The sequence below is a fragment of the Spermophilus citellus genome (genome assembly GCF_964194105.1).
Source record: "Spermophilus citellus genome assembly, chromosome: 2".
In the NCBI taxonomy this organism is placed as follows: Eukaryota; Metazoa; Chordata; class Mammalia; order Rodentia; family Sciuridae; genus Spermophilus; species Spermophilus citellus.
Window position 1 is genome coordinate 224,543,828 of NC_138183.1, and position 21,552 is coordinate 224,565,379.

Below are 21,552 nucleotides of genomic sequence, written 5' to 3' on the forward strand. Positions count from 1 at the left end.
TAACCCATTCCAATTAGGATCCCATAAATTTTTCAAAAAGAAAATTGCTTGTCTTCCACTTCTTTCCCCTTCCCACCAGCTGGAATGGAGTTACAGTGATGAGCTCCTTTTGATCCTGCAGCTAAGGAAGATTGTAGAAGATGGTAAAGTACCCAGAAAGAAGGCACCCGGGTCCTTGGAATACCTTGATGTCAGAGTCCCCTCCATGGGCCACCAATTGGCTTGGAATTCTGAGGGAGAGACACAATTTTTTTTTTTGTTTGTTTTTTAAAGACACTGTTATCTTAAAGCTGGAAGACAAATGTATCCTAACCAATCACCAAATTTCTTCAAGCCTCACAAGTCTAGAACTACCGAAAGAATCTAGATATGAATAATCTCCAAATGACTCCTGCCTTCGCTTGATATCATAGAATCACGAAAAACAACAGCACCAAGATTCGCCAGAAGCATCGTGCAAGATGGGGCAGCTCTTCTGTAACCACATGGTATCTCTCTGTCATTTCTCCCTATGTTCCTGCCTCCATCATTTGCATTATTGTGACCAAAATACCCAACAAGATCAACTTGGAGGAGAAAAAGGTTATTTGGAGCTCACAGTTTCCAAGGCCTCAGTCCATAGACAGGGGACTCCATTGCTCTGGGCCCAAGGTGAGGCAGCACCTTGAGGCAGCACCTATTTTATGACTATGGTTATGGGGGAAGGGCCCACAGGGGGAAAGCTGCTCACTTCATGGTGAGGTCAGGAAATAGGGGACAAGGGCCGGGGGAAAGGGCCATAGGAAGATGTACCCTTCCAGGGCAAACCCTGATGACCCACCTCCTCCAGCCTACAGTTACCACCCAGTTATCTGTCCTTTCAAACTAGGACAGAATGACTAGGTTACAGTTCTCATAATCTACTCATTTCACCTCTGAGTATTCCTGCATTATCAGAAGCCTCATACCAAAACCAAACAGCCCCCATTCCCAACTCCTTCCACTGGGAACTGCTCCCTTCACATAGGCTGTTAGTTGAGGATAGAGCAAAATCACAGGTTCTGCTGCGTTTTAGGAGGGAAAGCCCTCTTTTATGTGTTAGATTCTATTAGGGGTCCCTCTTCACAGGGACTGCTTATACCCTCATGCAAAACAGAACATCTGCTTCCAGCTCTGCTCTTCAACTTGGTTCCAAGGCATGCATTCAATGGGGCAAGGGGGACAAAAGCAGTTTAGAGACCCCTCCAGGTGCTTTCCTTGCATATTGCCTCTGATGACCAGGACCTTACCACGGGCTCAAGTTTATCTGTCTCATTCCTTCTTCCCCAGGTTGCTTCTCTCCCAGGAAGCCATAGGAAGCCATTTGTTTTTTGTTTCTCTTGTAAAGATCTCTCCAGAAGAGCTCACCCCACGGGTTTACCAGGAATACCCAACAAACTCTGCTATAAAATCCACACGCAAAACACCTTTGGGGAAATGGCAGTGGTGGCCAGAACACTCACCTCCTTCAACCTTCTGCATCATGATTTTGGGGATGAAAGGGAGATGTGTGCAGGAATGTCCAGCTGTCACTCAGGTGTCAGTGACTAGTGTCAGTGGTAGCATTCATGTGGCAGTTCTGAATGGCATATTCCTCTAAGCAGAAGAGGATGGGAACATGTTGGTCCCCAGGGCTGGGAAACATGCTGAAATATTTCCCCCACAGCATGCCAGGGTTTTGCTGCTAAGAAAGTTGCCAGGATAAGCTTTGGCACAGACAGCCCAGCTGACAGAACTGCTCCTTTTTGGAGCTGAGGAATTCACACCCACTCTGAGGCTGACTTGGGCACGTGTCTCTCCCAGCTGGGCCCTTTGGAGGAATCACAGCTTCCAGAACTAGCTACTGAGAGATGCAAGAATCTCAGATGCTGTCCTGGAAACAATGCAAATCCCTGTCAAAGACAGTCCTTCTTTTAGAGAGAAAATGAAATTCCCGAACCTCCAAGCTCTCGTGGAAGAGGCTGTTGAAGCCAGAATCTGCAGGATGGTCCAGCGGGAAGAATCTTCCCAATTCACGTGCCTGAAATCTGGCCACAAAATATGAACACTCTGATAAACAATAGAGGCACAAGGGTTTCCTGATCAGAAAGAATGATGCAAAAAAGCAAAGCGAAGGCTGGCAAAAGCAAATGCTTTGTCCCCTGGGTGTAATAGATCTCCCCAGACATTCGATTCTAAAGCAAGCTTAATTAAATTTAATGGACAAACCTCTCCGTGCTAGGAGGCATTTTAATGTGGTATTTCGGTTCTGGGTGGACAAAAATCAGTCTTCCTTGCCTCACCGCTCTCTCTCTCTCTCTCTCTCTCTCTCTCTCTCTTTCTGAAATGAAACAAACTTCCTGATTAGTGCCATAACTCTCGGGGTTGCCCCGTGTCCTCCTGTTTGCTGATAATCTCTACAGGACACCTAAGGGGTCTTCTCGCTGAATTTGCAAGACACTGGCCCACCTAAGTCAAAAGGATGCTATCCATGTGAAAGATAGCGACATCACGACTATCTTGGTACCTCTAGGGTCTAGACCAGGGTCTGATGAAAGAGACATTTGATGACTAAATGAATGAAAAGAGAATATAGTGTAGGAAGGAAAGAGAGAAGGAAATAATGAACATAGGAAAGAAAATTCATTGACTAAGACGAGGTGAAGCTAGAGAAAGTGTCTGAGGCATAGCCCTGTGAGAGGGCAGGAAGGTGAGAGAGGGTGTATTTATTTAGAAGAGGGCACTAATGGAACCTCAGCACTCCTGTCGGATCAGAGGACACTTCTTCCTGTCCCTTCCCACCTCCTCCCCACTTCCCATGCCACCCTTGTGATTCAGGAGAAATTGACCCCACTCCCAGGTGGGACTGATTGGCTGGGGTTAATTCCATTATCTTGCCACAGATTAGTTCAGGAATGAGCATGTGATCTAACCAGGCTAACAGAATGGGGAAGGGAGGACTCTTGTTCTGGGAGAAGCCCCCAGAGGTGACTTCTTCTGAGGTCAAGAAGCATTGCTTCCATCCTGTGACTGGCCTGAGGATGAGGCCAACACAGGGGGGAGAGTGGACTTAACAGAATTACAAGATACCCCTGTGTGGGATTCCCCAATAAGCCAGTTGACTCCTGAATTCTAGATAAGGAACTCAATCATCAACCTTATTTTTCTGAGCAGTTAGAGTTGGATTTTTCTGCTACCTGAGCTGAAAGAATCCTAACGGAATGACCCTCCATGATCATTGCTTTTTGTTCCACAGCCAAGGAACTATCTGTCCTTCAACACCTGCTGAAAATTGGATGGGGAGGAAATAAAAAATCACAACTATATTAACAGGGACCAGCTACTCCCACCCTGAGCCCACCCTCTACACCTGCCAGGCCCTGTGATGGACTTTTATTGGCCAAACTTCACTCTTCCTATATCGATACTCATAGTACCAACTTTTAAAAATGAAGATCTTCAAAAAGCTACACCTCCTCCTGCTTCTGACTGACTGTGTGACCTTGAACAAGACAGCCTCTTGGAGCCTCAATTTGCTAAAAGAAAGCTTTAAAAATGCACCTATCTCTTATATTTGTCATAGAATCACTGGGAAGATAAAATGAAAATTAAACCCAAAGGGCTACAAATAGAACAAATTCATATAACATCAACAGAGATGTTGTTATTATCTTTATGTGATCTGATTTTCATCCCCTCCTGTTTCCCTATTTTGCCCAGCAGATAGTGCTAATAACTTAAGCATACATTTAACTTCATCAGACAGTAATGACTCCAATTCAAACTTTACAGCTATTATTTCCACCTGTCTGCCTCCAAAATGGATTTAGGGTAGCTTATAATAAAAGATCAAATATTATCCACAGCCAGGCATGGTGGCACATACCCGTAATCCCAGTGACATGGCAGAGGCAGGAGGATTGCAAGTTCAAAGCCAGTCTCTGCAACTTAGCAAGACTCTGTCTCAAAATTTAAAAAATAAAATAAAATAATTTTTTAAAAGACCCAATACCATAGAACAATAAAACAACAGTCAAGTAAGGAAGGTAGGGAATTCTGACACTAGAAAACCCAAATGAAAAGATACCGTTATGGAATGGAAAAAAAATTAGCTCTTAGTTTCCTGTCAGCCAAATAAAAATGAGAACATATTTTTAAAACCAGTATCATCATGCTAGGTACTGTAAAATTTTTGAAAATAAATGAGACATGCCTCCTGACCTTCATAAGATAATAAGAAAAAAATCTAATAGTAATAAATTATAACACAGGCATATCAGGTTCAATGAAAGTGTTATTAGTTGTTATCTTGGGAAAATCTGTGGGATTGGGGAGGGGAGAGAGATTAGTCCTAACTTTGAAAAGGTTCAATGAAAGAATGGGTATTTGAACTAGACTTTAGGTGGGAGTGAAATTTGGTAACCGGGATGGATTGAGCAGGGATACAGCATGTTGAAGAAGGTGTGAATAATGTCGTTGGCCTGACTTGTACTAAGATGTGGTATAGGCGTGCATTCGCCTGTGTGAGAGCGTGTCCATTTTGCATTAGTTAGTGGGCATGAGGTTAGCGAGGCAGACTGGGGTCAGTCACAACAGTTCTTGAATGCCATGCTCAGGACTTTGAACTCTATTCCATAGGAAATGAGGAAAAGTCACTGTGTGCTATGCAATAGAAAAGTGATATGATCATAGTTGTTCACCAAATAATACATTTTGGGTGGTGTTTCCCCCGCCCCCGCAATAAAAACTGGAAGTGTGGTTCTGCTGTGAGCTAATCCATTTCCATCAGAAACTTTCCCTTCTCCTGTGCCATTCTGTGTTCACTTGATGATTTTTCATTACATTGATTCTAAGTCAGTTATTCCCAGAGAAAAGACAGAAATTCATCATCTTTCCCTTTATGATTTCCTCCTCTGTCATCAAACACATCAGCAGGCATGAGTTTTATCATAATTCAATTCCCGCCTTCCACCCACCTTAATTACATGCATTTCCACTTGATAATAAGTCACTTCTTATTCAAGAAGATTGGGAAGTTAAACTTTTTTGAATTGGCAAATCTTTTGGGAGAGTCACAGCGATGCACAGGACAGGAAGTTGCCTCACGCTGCACTGCGTCTCCCTGAGCCTGAGAAATGCTGTGTGTCCCTGAAGGGTCAGGATTTCTTCTCTGGGTGGCACCATAGAATTTAGCATTGGAGGAAACCTTAGGAAACAGCCCTTGGGATACAGTGAAGACAAGAAGCACCGAGAATTTTGCTTCCCCTTGTCCAAGACAGTAACCTCCACACCAATCACTGCCAACAAGGAACAGCGAGTTGGAATTTGCTGGCATTCAGGATCAGAGCCCTACAGTAAACCTCAAGTTTGCCTTCTTTTCCCAGAAATACTCCCCACCACTCTTTAACCAAATGCACCCTTGGAATTACCATCTAATCTGAAGTTAGAGATATCGCCAGACATGGTGGAGCGTGACTGTTTTCTCAGCTACTTGGGAGGTTGAGATAGGAGGAGCAAGACCAGCATGGGCAGCTTAGCAAGACCCTGTCTCAAAAACCAAAACAAGGGCTGGGCATGTAACTCAGTTCTAGGTTCAAGTCCCAGTGTCACTAAATAAGTAAATAAATAAATAAATGAAGTAAGTTAGAGGTCTCTGACTTCTCTAGGCTGAGTTAGATGCCCGGCCCTCCTCTGTGTTCTCATATGATATTTTGAGCATTTCCCAATTATCATACGACCCACTCACTGTTATATCTAACAATTTGGGTACTTAATTAACACCATGAATTTTATATAAATTGTTTCATCAGTCTTCCTGATGACCTTGTGAGATAGACAATATTATTATGTTCATTTTAATGAGCAGGAAGGTGAAGCCAACCATGGGTTAAGTGACTTTCGCAAAGTCACACAGTCAATAAGTATCAGAATAGTTTGATCTCTCCTGCTCTGACTCCAAGCCTTGCTCTTAAGTTCTTGGCTGTAATGCTACAATGACATCTCTGTGTCTTCGATCTTTCTACTTCTGGTCTGATCCCAACCCAGAATGCAGAGATTCCCACTATGTGTTGGTTTTATCTGTTCTCATATCCCTGTTGCCCACACAGCACATAGCAAATGGCAGATGTTCAATAGCCAAAGGTAGCTAGCTACACGTGGATGAACCCATGAGAAAATCAAGGAGTAACTTCCTCCTAGGATTCATTGATTTGTATTAACTCTACCTTTTCATCTGGTTGAAGACTTACCACATCTTCAGGGAGGAGGAAAGGGAGTCCCTAGTCCAAATCTCACTTAACTGGAGGTTCAACCACAGACATCTTTCCTACAGGTCAGATGCATGACGGGAGAAATTTCAAGAAAATCTTTCAAAGAGCGGAAAAACAATTCTCAAAATATTTTTCCTTGAGCATTCCCTCAAATAAACATACCTCCAGCCTGCTTTGAGGCATGCAGTTTTATTTTTTAAACAAAAGGGACCCATTTCTGAAGCCACACGACCCAGTCTTTGCACATGAGAGATGACTCTTTTCTTTTGCCCGGTGCCCTGCACCCAGCAGGGGGCCCAAACCTAGATCTGGGCTGTGGTGGAAACTTTGTTCACACCTGGGGATCCCCAGGAAATTCTGGCCAGCACTGCCTTCCTGTTTACCCTGAACATTCTTTTCAAGCTGCACCCTAATCTAGTGACAGGGACTAGGCATAATTCTCATGTGTGTGTTAGGCTGAGGCTCTGGAGACCTCTGGGCTCAGAGGGCAATTGACTTCTTGGATCTGAGATACTTGAAACAGAACAAGTGAAGAATAACCCACCTTCCAAAGAAGACCGTGGTAGCAAATGACTCTGAGAGTCTCAGAATTTTAGTCAACACCAAGGGAGCTGGCAGTGTCTCTGCCTCTACTGAATGTCCCCAGAATGCCAAGGGGATTTCCATTCAGAAGGGGCATCTTCTTAGTGTATTGATTTGTTGTTCCTTTGTGGAAATAGATCAGGGCAGTTTCAAAGATGAGAGCAGAATTCCTCTCAGGAAGAAAGTGGTAGTTAGGGCCCGAGGATGAAGTCCGCTGGGTACAGGACTTTAGGAAGAATGACAAAGAGAGGCCCAAGGCACAAGTTGAAGCAATAAACAGGAAGTTGGGAGTTGGGAGATAGATACAAATGTGATAAAGGAAGGAGGCCGTGACCCACTGGGAAATAGAAGTAGGTCTCCTCCAAGAACTTCCTGGTCATAGAAACATGAACAAAGTTTTTAAGAGCAATATCTAATGTTACACTGTTAAGGTTATTTGTTGTTTTTTGTTTGTTTGTTTGTTTGCTGAGCTGTGAAGTTTTTCCCTCCATTACCTCAAACCTTCAGGGGGGCTCTTGCTACCTCCAGAGCTTAGATCCAGAAGATCTCTTTGGAGGAAAGAAATAGGGGTGGAGCTTGATGGGGTGACCCAGAGCAGTAAAGAAGGGGTGGCCACAGAAAGTAGAACAGAGCAGAGATGTAGAATTCAGCCAAGATAGGAATTCAAGTGGGAGAAGACTGGGAAATCTGAGCTACCCTGAGAATCATCCCTAGGATTAGGAAGAATACTGTTTTTTTTCCAGATGTTGGTAAAGGTTCTGGACAAGGAAGTCCCAGAGGCCAGTCCCAGCAGGATGTTTAACTTGGGAATATCCATGTAGTTAACATTCAAATTAAAGATTCATGATATCAATCTTTAAAATGCTCTGGAGGTACTGTTTTATTTTTAAATATAACACAGATCATTTTTCTGGAGACACAATAATTTTGACTTCTTTTCTAGGATTCCAAAAAGTCCAAGAGAGAGAGAATGGAAGTGCATTTGATTCTCTTTCTTCTCCCTAAAACAAGATCCAATGTCTTTAAAAGGAGAAATTCTCACCTTAGGAGAATCTTGGTTTGCTTCTGGTTATTTGGAACGGGGATGGACGAGCAGTTGCAACACATTCAGTGATTGCCCGGTCAGCTTAAATCAAGCCTGATTCCTTCTACCTCTTCATTTGTGTGCATGTCGGGGAAACAGAGATATAATACCAGAACTGAGAAACGGAACAGCTAGTGTTCCTGCCCCAGAGAAGCATGGCACCTGTCATGGCTCTGAGTGGGAGGGTATCTCTGCGTCCTCAGCTCCCTCTGGCACATGGGAAGGTGCCTGGCTTTGGATGCTTGGTTTGGATGGTTTCATTGCTTCCTCCACAGCCTCCTCTCTCCTCCAGTTTGGGTAGAGATACGCTTTAATGAAGAGAGGCAGGGAAATAAGGAGTTTTAAGATGAAATCAAACACCTGAAAACAAGTCTTAGAGTTCAGATGCTCATGAAACTTGAAGAGCAAAATGAAAAGAGACATGATTTCAGGAGCTGGGTTTTTCTTTTCCCTACACACACACACACACACACACACACACACACACACACACGTCCCCTACTAGCAGACCTTTGGTGGCTGCTAGAATTCTGAACTAGCCAGGCTGAGGCAGGCAGGACACAAGACACAATCAGCTTTTCAAAAACCATTTCACAATGCGATCATCAATGTGTAATATGAGCGGGGGGGGGGGGTTAGTTAAATAAAATGTGAAAGCCGTATTAATGACCCTTTTGGCTGTCCAACATAGCATTTCATCTTCCTTTCCAGGGAGGCAGAGAGTAGGGCCAGAGAATAAATTATAGATGAAACCCCCATCATATGTTTATAAATACACTAACATTAGCATTTTACTTCCTCATAAATCTCCAGCAAACATTCAGGCACAAGATAGAAAGCCCTGTAAAACAATGATATATTCTCTGCTCGAGGGCATTGACTAGTGGCCCATTCACTCCTGGTTCTGTTTTTTAAACATGCTTCCTCTGCCCATGCCTCCTCATTTAAAATCCATTTTAATTTAAAGATGCGCAAGGCAGGGCTCGTGGTACATTTACTCATCCTAGTTATACATCATGGAGCAAGGAAAAGAAAATTGTTTCATCTAGAGATACGGTTCAATGTGGTCACCACTGAACAGTGGAGTAATTACCATATCAGGCCCACTCAAAATGCACTCAGGGTGTTCTGTGACCTATCATTTGCTAATCTGCATAGTGAAGTATAGCTTCATAACTATAAATTGCTGACTTAATTAAAACCAGGACCTTTCTGTCATTTAATTACAGGGAGAAAGGTTATTGCTTAAATGCAATTTTCCAAATGTGATTTCTTAACAGTTATTAACTGCTTCACCATCATTTATTGTTTCAGATTTTTCAATTTGAAAATACTCCCCGTGACAGAAGTAATGACTTCATGAAAAACTCAATCTAGAGGGAGGCCAGCCAGCCCATTTGTTTCTCATAAGTGGAGCCGACGGGAAACTGGAAAATGTCACGGGAGGATCCCGGGATGACTCTCACTTTCAGGGAGTAATTAAAACCCGGGAGGTTGGATCAGAGATGGGGTGCGGTTGTTTGCAGACATTTTAAAGGTGATCCCTTCCTTCCATTCTGGCTGACAGGTGTGTTTGCCTTATAAAATATGGGGGTGAGGGGGTGGCAAGTAGATACTCCTGGGCTCTACTCAGGCCAGCACCTAGCAGCGTGAGCTGAAAGGGACCAAAGACCACACTTCCTGTCTGCACCTACTAGGAATGAATTTGAATGTATACATGCTCTTTGCGATATTCCTCACCTAGAATTTCTTCTCCCATAACATAGAACTCCTGCAAGTTTGAATATGGAGGAGAGCCACATGGTGAGGAGAATAATCCTCATTTTCTTTAACCTCACATCTTTCTTTAATCCTTGATGGGTTGCATCGTCTCTTTTTCTCCATTGTTTGAATATGTAGCCTGGAAGATACACAGGTAAATTCAAGTGACCAGTGAAATTGGCCAATATAAGTCACCTAGAAAATTTAACATCCACCCATGCTCTTCTGCAATGACAGGAGATTTAGTTAGTATCTTAATCCCCCTGGGTACCCAAAGGGGACGGGTGACACTGATGGACTCAACCCTTCACTTCTTGATGTGGCTTTATCTCCAGCCAGGGTCAGGAATTTTGCTGAGAGAAAAATCTGGTCTTTTTCCTGGATCTCGACCTCTTTATGCTAAAAATGAACAAATGTGCTTTTCGGGTCTCCAGGGACAGGAGTGTTGGCTCCAGACAGGAATGCTCTTGCTTGCTGGCTGAAGTGCACACACTGTAAGTTTCACTTTTGCTTTAGGATAGGGTTCAAGTTAAAATTGCCCAGATGAAGAAGTGAAAATTCACCCAACTTGAGTATATTTTAGCCATTTCTTTTGATTTTATTCATTGTGGCAGATACATAAAAATGACTAATGGGGACTTCATAAAATCTTAATCAAATTATTAATAAACCCCATGCTCTCCATCAGTGATGCACTTTGCAGTTTTTAAAGCATCTTCACACACTTTACCAATTTCAGTTCAATTAAGCAAATATTTTAGCAATACAAATATTAGAAAGGTAGGGCTCTGTGCTCACATTCAATCAGGGACAGTCATACTCTTTTATCCAACTCTACAAGGTAGCAGGGAAGCCTTTTAAATAAGGCTGCCCTGTATCTCCTTCCACTTTATCCTCCTTTCATTTTCTTCTTTTTCTTTATTTGCAAAAAGCAAAAACACATTCAAATTTGATCAAAGTGAGTAAAAGCAAAGCTTAGCATAAACCTGTAGAGCCCTCGGGGAACCCAAGGTCAGAGACCAAACTACATCCAGTCTTTAAATGAACAAGAGATACCACTGATCCAGCACTGCTTTGTCTCAGCAGACTGCATAGTCTCCCTGTCTCTTCTTCTCTATGGGTTTCTTGCTTTTCTCTTTCTTGGCCATTTTGCCTTTTTCCTTCTTTCAGACATGGTCCAACATGGCAGCCAGCACAATATTCAGATCCTGCACCACCAACTACCAATATCCATGTCTCAACTCACATATCCAGAGGAACTAATCTGGTTGTCTTAGTGTTTCCCTGTTTGGGAATCAGCAAACCCTGGGTCACTGTCTAGATAGGCCACTGGACAGGGCAAGCAATAGTAGGCACATCTAGGACAGCAGATCAGGAGTTATGATCTTTATGTGAGAAGCGAGGAAACTAAACCTCACCAGGTTAAGCCACCTGCTGAGGCTCACCAGGCATTTATGAGCCAAATCATGTCTACATTCTCCCCCAGTGAGCACCTCTCCCAGGTGCTAGAAATTCTGAATTCTCTTAAGCAAGAGATTATTATTATACATATACATACAATTATATATTTTTATATTGGTTATGTTTCATTTTAGCCATTAACATTAACATTGTCCTCCCCTAAGAATGGACAAGAATACAAACCTATTCAAAGGAGAAAATCCATTGGTTTAAAATGAGAGCATAAATTATTTCTCTGTGATAGTTAATACAACTAAAGCTATCATTTGTGCCCTATTAGCTCATCTACTATTAATATCACTTAATCAGAAAGAGGGTGGAAGAGAGTAACAATGACTAATACACGTTTGAGATTTTAATTCAGAAGCAGAATGCTACATTTTTTTTTACATACCAAATGCACAATAATTAATTTTATGTGGTAACCTCATGTTTGGTCTAAGAGTCTGGCTCTGTCAGGAACAGGATCCATGGGATGGGATGGGATAGATGATTGGTTTTGAATCTGGGTGGAGGAAATGATTCAAATCCCCTCCACACTATCCCCACCACCACTAGAAATTAGGTGGTCTTGAAGAAACATTGCCCTATATTTTATAAAATGGCTGGTTGTCACAACATTGTTCAGGTTGAAATGTGCAATTTGCAAAGAGGCAAGGGAAGCAACACCTGGACTTGTGTGCTGCTTGATTATTTTTTTTTCAGTAGATACCTCAGTGTGGTCCACCATATCATGACCTGATAGCAGGAACCACCACCACAACAAGCCACAAACCCAGCCTTGCACACACAGGTCATTTCTCTTTCTAATCCTGCAATGAAGAAACTATACCTGCAAACTTGTGCAGTTGAACAACTGCTCAAACTCATTCTGGACCAATCCCACCCCCTACCCCCAGCAAAATGCAGTCTGTTTTTCAAGATATTTATTATTATTATTATTTGTATGCCACAGAATTCATGCAGTTAAGGTATACAATTCAGTAGCTTTTAGTATATTCAGAATTATGCAACCGTCACCACAATTTTAGGAGATTTTCATGAACCAAAAAGAAACCCTATAGTCCTTAGGTGTATTCACCCAGCTCCTCTAACCCTACGCAAACAATAGTCAGATTCACTTTTGGTCTCTAAGTTTTTGCCCATTCTGGATATTTCATATAAATGAAATCATACATGGTCTTTTATAACTGTTTTCTTTCACATAGCATAATGTTCTCAAGAATCACCCATGTTGAGGCATGAATCAGAACTGTTAAGACTGAATAATATTATACCGTATGGTCACATGACATTCACCAGCTAATAGACATTTGGCTCAATTCCACTTTTGGACTATTACAGATAAGATTGCTATGAACATTCATACTCAAAATTTTATATGAACATGTGTTTCCAATTGTTTTGAATATAAACCCAGGAGGGGATTTCACAGAATCTTTTGTTGGTTTTTCAGATGGAAGAGATAGTTTAGTCCAGCACCATTTTATATATATGATGAGATTCAAAACATTTGTATATAAGATCCGCAGATTTGTGGGGAGGCAGAGATGAGAGACAGGGAACAGCTATCATGCCAAGTTGGCTCTTCTGGGGAAGGGAAGGGAAGATACCATTAGGATACCAGCTGGAAGTCATGATCTGTAGTTCTCCCCCTTGGGTGGCCCTTCAAGAACCTTAAGTACAATGTATACCACTTCTTCATGACATTGGTTCAGAGTGGGGTGGGGGTTTAGATGTATCACAGTGTCCGTAATGACCTGAAGCAGGCTGACAATAGCATCTGCAATCCTCTTTCCTCCTTCTGTCCCCCAGCAGCCCCTGCCCAACAGCAGCACCCCCACCCCATACAACATACCCTCCACTTGGGAGCTCCCACCCCTGATCTTAGAGAAGGAAAGGAAGAGAAGAGTAGGAAATGGAGAAGTCAGTGAGGCAGCAAGACTTACACCAGGAAGAACAGGAGAGAGGAAAAGGATAGATAAGAAAAGGAGGAAGGAGATCGAAGACCCTTTGTGAGCTGAGTTCCAGGCAGGCCACTCTGAATTGGCGACCTCCTCAAGACTGACATGTGTGAGCTTCATTTTGGATAAAGATGAATCCTCTTAGCCTCATCTGTTTCCCTACCTCCCTCTTTTCACCTTTTTATCCCTTTCACTCAAAAATAATTACAAATCACTAAAACAATATTTCAAAACTGCAATGCTTCTTTAATTGTGATTCATTGGATCCAACTTATCTGCCTTGTTTTTCAGAGCAAACATCCCTGCTCACTGACTTTATCATTCAGATAGGAGGAAACTCTTATATGACCTTGTATTTTGCTTCGATTGGCTTGGCTTGGGCCTAATTTTATTTAATTTTTTTTCCCATGGGGGTTCATTTTATTTTGTTTTGCTTTATATTTTTGCTTTCGAAACTGTTTCCATTCAGGGGTATTCACCAGCTCAGCCTTCTCAACATTTCTGTCCTTGAGATTTAGCTGGAGACTTCACAAACTTTAACATCATTACTGCATGTCATCACCACCGTTATCTCTTGTCACAATCTTGATTCTGTGTTCTGATAATAAAACTTCATTAGTGTCTGCTCCTCCTTTCCCTTACCTTCCAAAGAAACACTGTCTTCTGCTGAAGCAGTTAGCGGTGCTCAGTGTGATAGCACTTGGCTGTTTGACAGGCATTGCCAGTGAGCTGAGCTGTGAGAAGAAGAAAATTTTTGAGGATTTTATTATCATCAAAAGGAGCTATCTACTCGAACAAATATTGCAGGTTATTTTGCCATGTAAACCAACTTCATTTCATTAGTGGTTTGCATAGGTAATAATTGAAAACAACTACCCAGCCTCATTAGAATAAATTACCAATTCGTTTACTGAAAGAAAAATGCCACTTCTCCAGGCTGTGTTTTTAACTGTTTGCCCTGGTAGGAGATGAAAACAAAAACCTATGAATATTTCAGAACAGGATGTTCAAATACTCTTATTGTCTAACATAAATCAGACAATGTGCTATTGTACTGAGGCCCTGATGGAGAGATGCCCAACCAGAGGGGAGAGTAAAATGCCAATGATATCATATCAACATGAATCTAAGAAAAAGAATAGACGCAACTGTGGTTAAATTCTCTTGAATTTCAGTTCTAGGAATTGACTCCAATTTAAAAAAATCAGAATCTGTGAAAATGTTTACCTACAGGGATGTTCATCTTTATGCTATTTATAATGGGAAAAAAAAGATAATGAAAAAAGTATGTACCCAAACCTAGGGGATTGGACAATATATCAGAAAGTAGCCATATGACGGTCTGAAGTAAAACATGATTAAAACACCACAGTGTGAATGAACTTTTAATGCCATGTAACAACGTTCTTTCTATAAAAAGTGATGAAGGCAACTATTGAGTCTATACACTATGGTATCGTTATGAAAAGATAAACATCTACATTTGCATTGAAAAAGATGAAAGGAAATAGATCAAACTGGTAACTCGGTCGTGGATGATTGGTGATTTCATTCTCATGCTTTTATAATGAGAATAATTCAGTATTATTCAATATTATTCAACCATCACCAACAGCGTTGCTGAAGGCATGACGTTTTTATTGGCCAGGTCAGTTCCTCTCTTCTTTTAGTGAGATAGAGAATATCCCTGGGATATTCAGTGCGTAATGTTTGTATCATGAGTGCTGGCAAGAGGAGATGCCAAGCAAGTTGGTCTAATATACACAGGAAAGTTTTGGGTGGTTTTTTTTTTTTCCTCTTCCTGGATTGGACATCTTCCCACCTATGACTTTTGATGTTAATACCAGTAAAATGTTTTCATCAAATTAAAAAAAATTATAAAATCCTCAGAAGATATTGTTTTTTTTTTTTTAATTTGTTAGTTGTAGATGGACACAATACCTTTATTTATCTTTATGTGGTTCTGAGGATCAAACCCAGGGCCTTATACATGCTAGGCAAGCACTCTATCACTGAGCCACAACTCCAGCCCCAGATATATATATATATACACACACTATTTATAATGGGAAAAAAAAAGACAATGAAAAAAGTACCCAAACCTAGGGGATCGGACAATATATCAGAATATATATATATATATATATATATATATATATATATGTAATGAATTAGCAAGGCTTAGTTTAATTTGTATGTCACAACCCTCCTCTCCCTCCCTAATCTCCACCCTCCCCAGAAAGGAGGGCCTTAAATAAAATGGTAGTTTTCCTCCTGTTAGGAAGTCCAGGCTTGATAACAGCTAGGGATTCCAGCAAACAGCCTTGTTGTTCTTCTGCCCTCAGCACATCAACTACTCCTCATAGTCCAAGTTCCAACCACCACAGACATTCCAGCCAGCAGGAAGTTGGAAAGAAAATGGGACCAAACCCCAAGATCCTGGGCAACACTTCTGCCGTAGCCCATTGGCCAGAACAAGGTCACATGACCACTGCAGGAGAATGTTATGGCACCCTGGGAAATGTAGTCATTTCATGGCTCAGCTAAAAGTCAGCAGGTGGACTCTTAAGGAAAAAGGACTAAAGGACACTGGAGTGCAAACAATAGTCTCTGCCACAAAGATCATCCCAGTGGATATCACAGGGAGACACAAGGCGGAGTTGACAAACCAACTGTAACTATGTCAACATTTTTTGTATCCATCCCATCCAGAAAGCATTGCCTGGCGCTTGCTTTTATTTGAAAACAATCTACAGAATTGTAAGATATGGTCTCTCAGGAGAAAAAAAAAAAAAAAAAAAAAAAACCAACACAGCTGCAGCAAATAAAGCAGATGGGAATTAAGAATGCTGGAGAAGCTCCAAAATCCACTCCCATTGTCCACTAAGTGCCTACCCTACAAAGACTGTGAGCTCCAAAATAGAAACTTTATGAAACTTTGAAGCATTTGATTAATGTAAACCTTCATGAATAATGCAAGGCTGTGCACCAGGGTTTGATGTGAAGCAGAGAAAGCAAGATTAGTATGTTCATCTTGGCTTTAAAAAAAAATTAAGAAAAATTCACAGAGGGAACACAGGCATTTTGGGGCAAGACATGTGACTATTAAAACGTCTGCTACTAATATGCTCATAAGGGTGGGGGACCTCAGAGTGAGCCCAAAAGGCTTGCCAGGGAGATACCCACCCCCAGAAGGTGGATATGGTTTGCCCCAGTTTCAGCTTTTTTGCAGTTGAGCAGGACACCTGGGGGCCAATCATGCATAGGTGACTGCAAGGAGGTCCCAAAGGCTCCTCTTTCCCCAGTAAATATCTTCCCCTTCTACAGGTTTCTGGAATAAGATCTTCCTTTATCAGATCATCTTTCTTTTGTATTAATGAATCATCTTCTATTGAAATGCAAAGCTCTCTGGGAAGGGTTGTATAGGCAGATCTTCCAAAAGACAACCCCTTCTATTCTGCCTCTAAAATGGGTTTTACAAATTCTATTATGAAATACTTCAGATTTAAAATGGTATAAAGAATTTCCATGATACAAAATTTAAAAGCCGAGGCTGCTTAGAACTTCTTCCAAATCATCACCCCTTCCCTTCCCTTCTGCACCCCAGAAGCTATTGCCATCTTGAATATAATGTGTATCATTCCCCAAACTTGTGAGGTTGCATGCATTTATCACCCACCTCTCCCCAATGCGTCCTGGCCTCCTATAGTTTCAGGCCATTGTTGTTTTTCACCAGAACCACTCATTCAGCATACATTGAACACCTACTTGGGGCCAGGCACCAAGACAAGAATATCCTAACCAGTGTCCTTGCTTCTAGTGTCTCCCTCCAACCAATTCATCTCCCACATTATAGTCACAAAGTTATATCCCTTCTCAAGAGCTTTAAAAGGCTTCCTGTTGCCTAAATGATGATGTTCAAGGTCTTTTTAATGCCATGTGGACACAATGCTAGTGTCCTTCCCAGAACCTTAAAAGGGTTGGGACAAGGATTAAGGCGAGATTAAGGTCACTACAGCTTCACAGCTAATGGGCCTCTGTACATGCAATTGTATAGCTGTAACAACAGGTTCCTGTGATGGGTCTTCTCATTTTAGTAGAAGGAATTTAACAGACCTGGACCTATTCAAATATTCAGGTCCTTGCTAAACACTTGTATACACCATTTCATTAATTAAGCCCAACAATCTTCATTATTTTCTCTTATAATTGGACATCAAAGTTATTTTTAAATATTCTTAAAGTTCAAGAAATAGAAAAGTGTCAGAAATGGACCAAAACCAGGACTCACTCACACCAAGCCCAAGGTATGTGCTTCCCAGGGTTTCAGTTTTGGGTTCTCTCTCTTTTTCTTCTCTCCCACTCCAGTTACCCTTAATTCCTCATCTCTTCTTTCTCTCCCTTCCTTACTGTTGAATTCCACTTTCATGTAAGATAGCATACCGTAATGCCAAAAAAAAAAAAAAATACTGCAGTCAGAAGATTTGAGCTTTGGTTTCAGCTTCTGCAGGTTGCAGCTGTGTAACCTTGATAAATCATTTTCTCTTTCTGAGCTTCACTTCTCTTTTCCAAATAATAGATATGTCAATAATAATTGCCTTATCTATCTTACATGATAACCATGAGGCTCAATTAAAATAAAGTGCATTAAAGGTCTTTCCAAATTGTAAAACATTCTAGAAATGGCAGATGTTATTCTCTACCTCCACCCCATATGCCAACCGTTCACACAGTCCCTGGACAGCAGCATCAGCAGCACTGCAAACTTGTTAGAAATGCAAATTCTTAGGGCCAACCAAGACCTGCTGTATTAGAAAATCTGGGGATAAGGTCCAGAAAGCTGTGTCTACGAAGCCTTGCAGGTCATTCTGATGCACTCTCAAGCTTGAGAACTACCAGCACATATGCTTGCACACATATGCATGCACGCGCGTGTGTGCGCACACACACACATACACACACACATTGATATTCAGGTGAAATCAAGTTTAAAATATTAAATAAAATGAAGACTTGTTCTATGGCTTGAATGTGTACCCCATTTTTCATGCATTGGTCCCCAATGCAGCAGTGTTGCAAAATAGGATCTTTTATGGTCTCCCAGCAGGACCAATCCCTTTTGGGGGTAACTCTTCCTCTGGGAGTACCATCTGCCTAATAACTTCTGAGTTCAAATAGGAGCCTCCATGAGCATTCTAAACTTCTGGGAATCTAAGTACTGACATACCTTAGAACCCTAGGCAGAGAATCCAATTTTGCATTTTCATCTCCATTCCCAAGTCACTTCCAGGAAGAAGTCTTTTTTTTTTTTAATCATTTTCAAATGTTACAGAAAGAGGGAAATGGTACTTGGGTGAGAAGTCAGTTGAAGAAAACAATCTTCTCTGGAAAATGGAATCCAGGTAGTTTAAACAGTGTATGGCTTCCAGATTCCTAGAGTTTTATACCCTTTTCTGTAGGAGCTGACAAACTCTGTCAGAGCCAGTGCATACCACACCCCTCCTCTTTTGGGAGGAAAATATAGGCAAGGTGGGGAGATGCGGCTGGGGAACCTGGGCTGGTCAAGTGGACACGGCTACTCAGCTCTAGTCTATGGTTACTGAGGGGAAATGCAAATCCATGTTTCTAGATCCTCCAATTTGTTACGAGAGGCTGGAAATACTGCTTTGCTTTATAGACAATCACAGTACAGTTGGTGACCTTGGGAAAGTTTATTTGCTTTTTCCAAGTTTGATATACTCAGCTGTTGAGTGAAAGGAAGGAAGGGGAAACACTAGACCTCATGAGAGTTTGGTGATGCTTCCACAAGATCATTCAGGTAAGGTTCTTCTTGTGAGGTGGCAGGTGATGCAAAGCAACTGATCAGTAATTGACAGATTTGTTCTTTCTTAGACATTGGAGGAGATGCTAGCGGAGGGTCATATCTTCCTCGTTTTCCCCCATTCTGAGAGCAGAATGTTCTGTCTTCTACAGCAGGGACATCAGACCTACCTGGAAGACAGCTCCAGGGCTCAGTGGGGAGTCTCTAGAGCTTCTTCTATAAGGGACCATGAGGACAGAGGCTCTGCAAAAATTGCCCCCAAACAACTTCTGCGGCAGACCCTTTTCTACAAGAGAGAAATAAAGAAATAAAAGAAAAAGAAGAGAATAAAACAGGAGGGAAGAAAATAAGAAAGAAAGGAGAGATACAGAATGGAAGAAGGGAAAGGAAAGGGAGGGGAAATGAGAATGAAAATTCAAAGCCCATCAACATTGTGGTCATTTACTATATAACCAGAGATCCTAGAATTGCGGCAAAGGGATCTAAAAACTGCTAAGCAAAAGTCATGCTGCCTATAATAATTAATGACTCATACAGAAATTTAAGACACATTATTAGGTTTTAAAAAACAATCTTTACAATAATACATACAGCCAACTAGAAAAAAGACTGGAAGAAAAGCAATACAAACAATGGTTATCTCTGGGTGACAGGATTGTGGATGGTTTTTATGGTTTGTTTTGCTTACATGAAATTCTTAAATTGTCTTCAATAAACCTGCATGACTTTTCTTGCAAAACAAAATGAGAATTATTAAAAAGAGTCATTATGATCTTGAAGCTGTAACAGGAGTCACGGTCCAGAAGAGTTTCGGATGCCTTTTTCAGTCTTCCAGCAGGTGGCGCTAAGACGATGCTGGCCTCCCTGGCAGTACCTCGCTGGCAATTAACAGAATCTCCGGATGCTTTCCTGCCCAGAGCTCCCGTTCCCTGCTGGGGAGGGGGCAGATGGAAGGAATCATCCAAACTCAGAGGCTGTCCCACTCTTCATTGGCCCTATGGCTCAGCTCTCCCCCAGCAGGAGAAACAGCAATGTTAGGAAAATGCAAAAATACAGGCAGAAGAGGGGCCTTTTCTCTGCCTCCCTCACTCCCATCTCTTTCCCACCCAGACCCCCATAATTTGCCCTGAGGCTAAGTTCAAATTACCCTCTTTGGTGGGAATATCTGGACTGGATTGGGTTGGATTGGATTTGCAGTTAAGCCACTCTGTAATGGTAAATGAGTTTTTTAACTCACACACGAAGAAAAAACAACCTTATCCACAGTACTCACTGGTCAGGGGATATTTAATGAAGAACAGACCTTGGGCACAAAGACAGTGGACGTTTTGGTCAACTGACAGTGGTGAGAGCAGGGCAGGCAGGGAGCCTGACAGCCAGGCTCCCAGTCTATGAGGGAGGGAGGGAAAGAACAGAGCTCCCTGGCCTGCACTCCCTGGACAGCCGGGCATAGCTGGGGAACTGGCCCACTTTATCATTTCAACTTTTGTTTGAAGTCTTCAATTGTTCTGCCCCTAAGGAAACTACTCCAAAGGGAATTAAGGGAGGGGAGAAAAGGCATCAGAGTCCATCAAAATGGTCCACATTCTGTCCAGACCCATAAACACTGGGGAATAGAGAATGTTCCGGGCCCTGGGTGCCATTTCTCATAGTTCTTCAATGTCCCCAATGCCCTTCTCCATATTGATGGAGGGGACAAGGGGAAGGAAGGGAGGAAGGAGGGAGAAAGGATGAGAGGGAGGGAGGGGGAGGCAAAGGAGGAAAGAAGAAAGGAAGGTGAGGAAGACAGGCAGGAAGGAAAGGACCATCCAAGCTCATCCTGGAGGAGAAAAGCTAGGAGGACATCCCTGTCTTGTGACAACAATTTCTGCTTCCTGATTCTTGTCCCACTTCATCCCATTATGAACCAGGCACTTGAACAGGATGGACTTGCATGTGGCTCTCAGGTGGGTTCTGGCTAAAGTGAAGCAAAACCCTGACATACAGTAGCTGTCAATCCCACACAATCCAGGTGACTAAAAGGAACCACTTAAAATGACGAGGAGCAGGAACCTGGCAGTAACCATGAGTGTCTCTCCCTTCACCCAGCAGATGTCCCTTCCTACCCCCAACTACACACACACACATGCGCGCGCACACACACACACACACACACACACACACACACTGGGGGCACTATAATAGTGGGGAACACAAGAACAGCAGTGATGACAGTGACAACACATGGACTCTCACAGGTAACACTATACATCAAACAGCTTAGCTTAAAGGCAAGGATCTTTGGAGTCACGGGGCCTGGATTTGAACCCCTGCCCTGCCGCCCCTGGGTGTGATGGCTTGACTGAATTGCCCAACCTCTCTGAATCTTAGCCTCCACATCTGTCACAGGACAGTGACAAGACCCACGAGCCACAGTGTTACAAGGCAGATTCCACAGGATGCTGCACGGAGAACTCTTAGCACAGTGCCTGGTGTGTGGTCCTCAGTGAGGGTGGCTGTTCCGGTTTTCTGAACATGTAAGCGGGGAGGTGCAGTGTGGGCGAGGCAGGCCAGACTTAGATGATTGAAGGGCAGTTTTATCAAGAGCAGGCATCTCTCTCCCCTGCACTCTTC

The 21,552-nt window shown here is 42.3% G+C and overlaps 1 protein-coding gene across 2 annotated transcripts in view; it reads right to left on the reverse strand.

The window, feature by feature from the left end:
• LOC308632719 (uncharacterized protein) overlaps nt 1-21,552 on the reverse strand; it is a 322,166-nt gene that overhangs the window by 62,162 nt on the left and 238,452 nt on the right. Inside the window, exons 6-7 of one of the 2 annotated variants that reach the window (XR_014018636.1) lie at nt 19,110-19,225; nt 13,761-13,852 (exon numbers count right to left, since the gene is read on the reverse strand). Coding sequence is in view for 1 of the 2 variants with exons in the window: in XM_081265035.1 (XP_081121161.1) it covers nt 19,130-19,225 (96 nt within the window). In the remaining variant the exon portion in view is untranslated. Of the gene's footprint in view, nt 1-11,858; nt 13,853-19,109; nt 19,226-21,552 lie in introns of those variants that run through there. The other variant, XM_081265035.1, reaches the window with a different exon arrangement.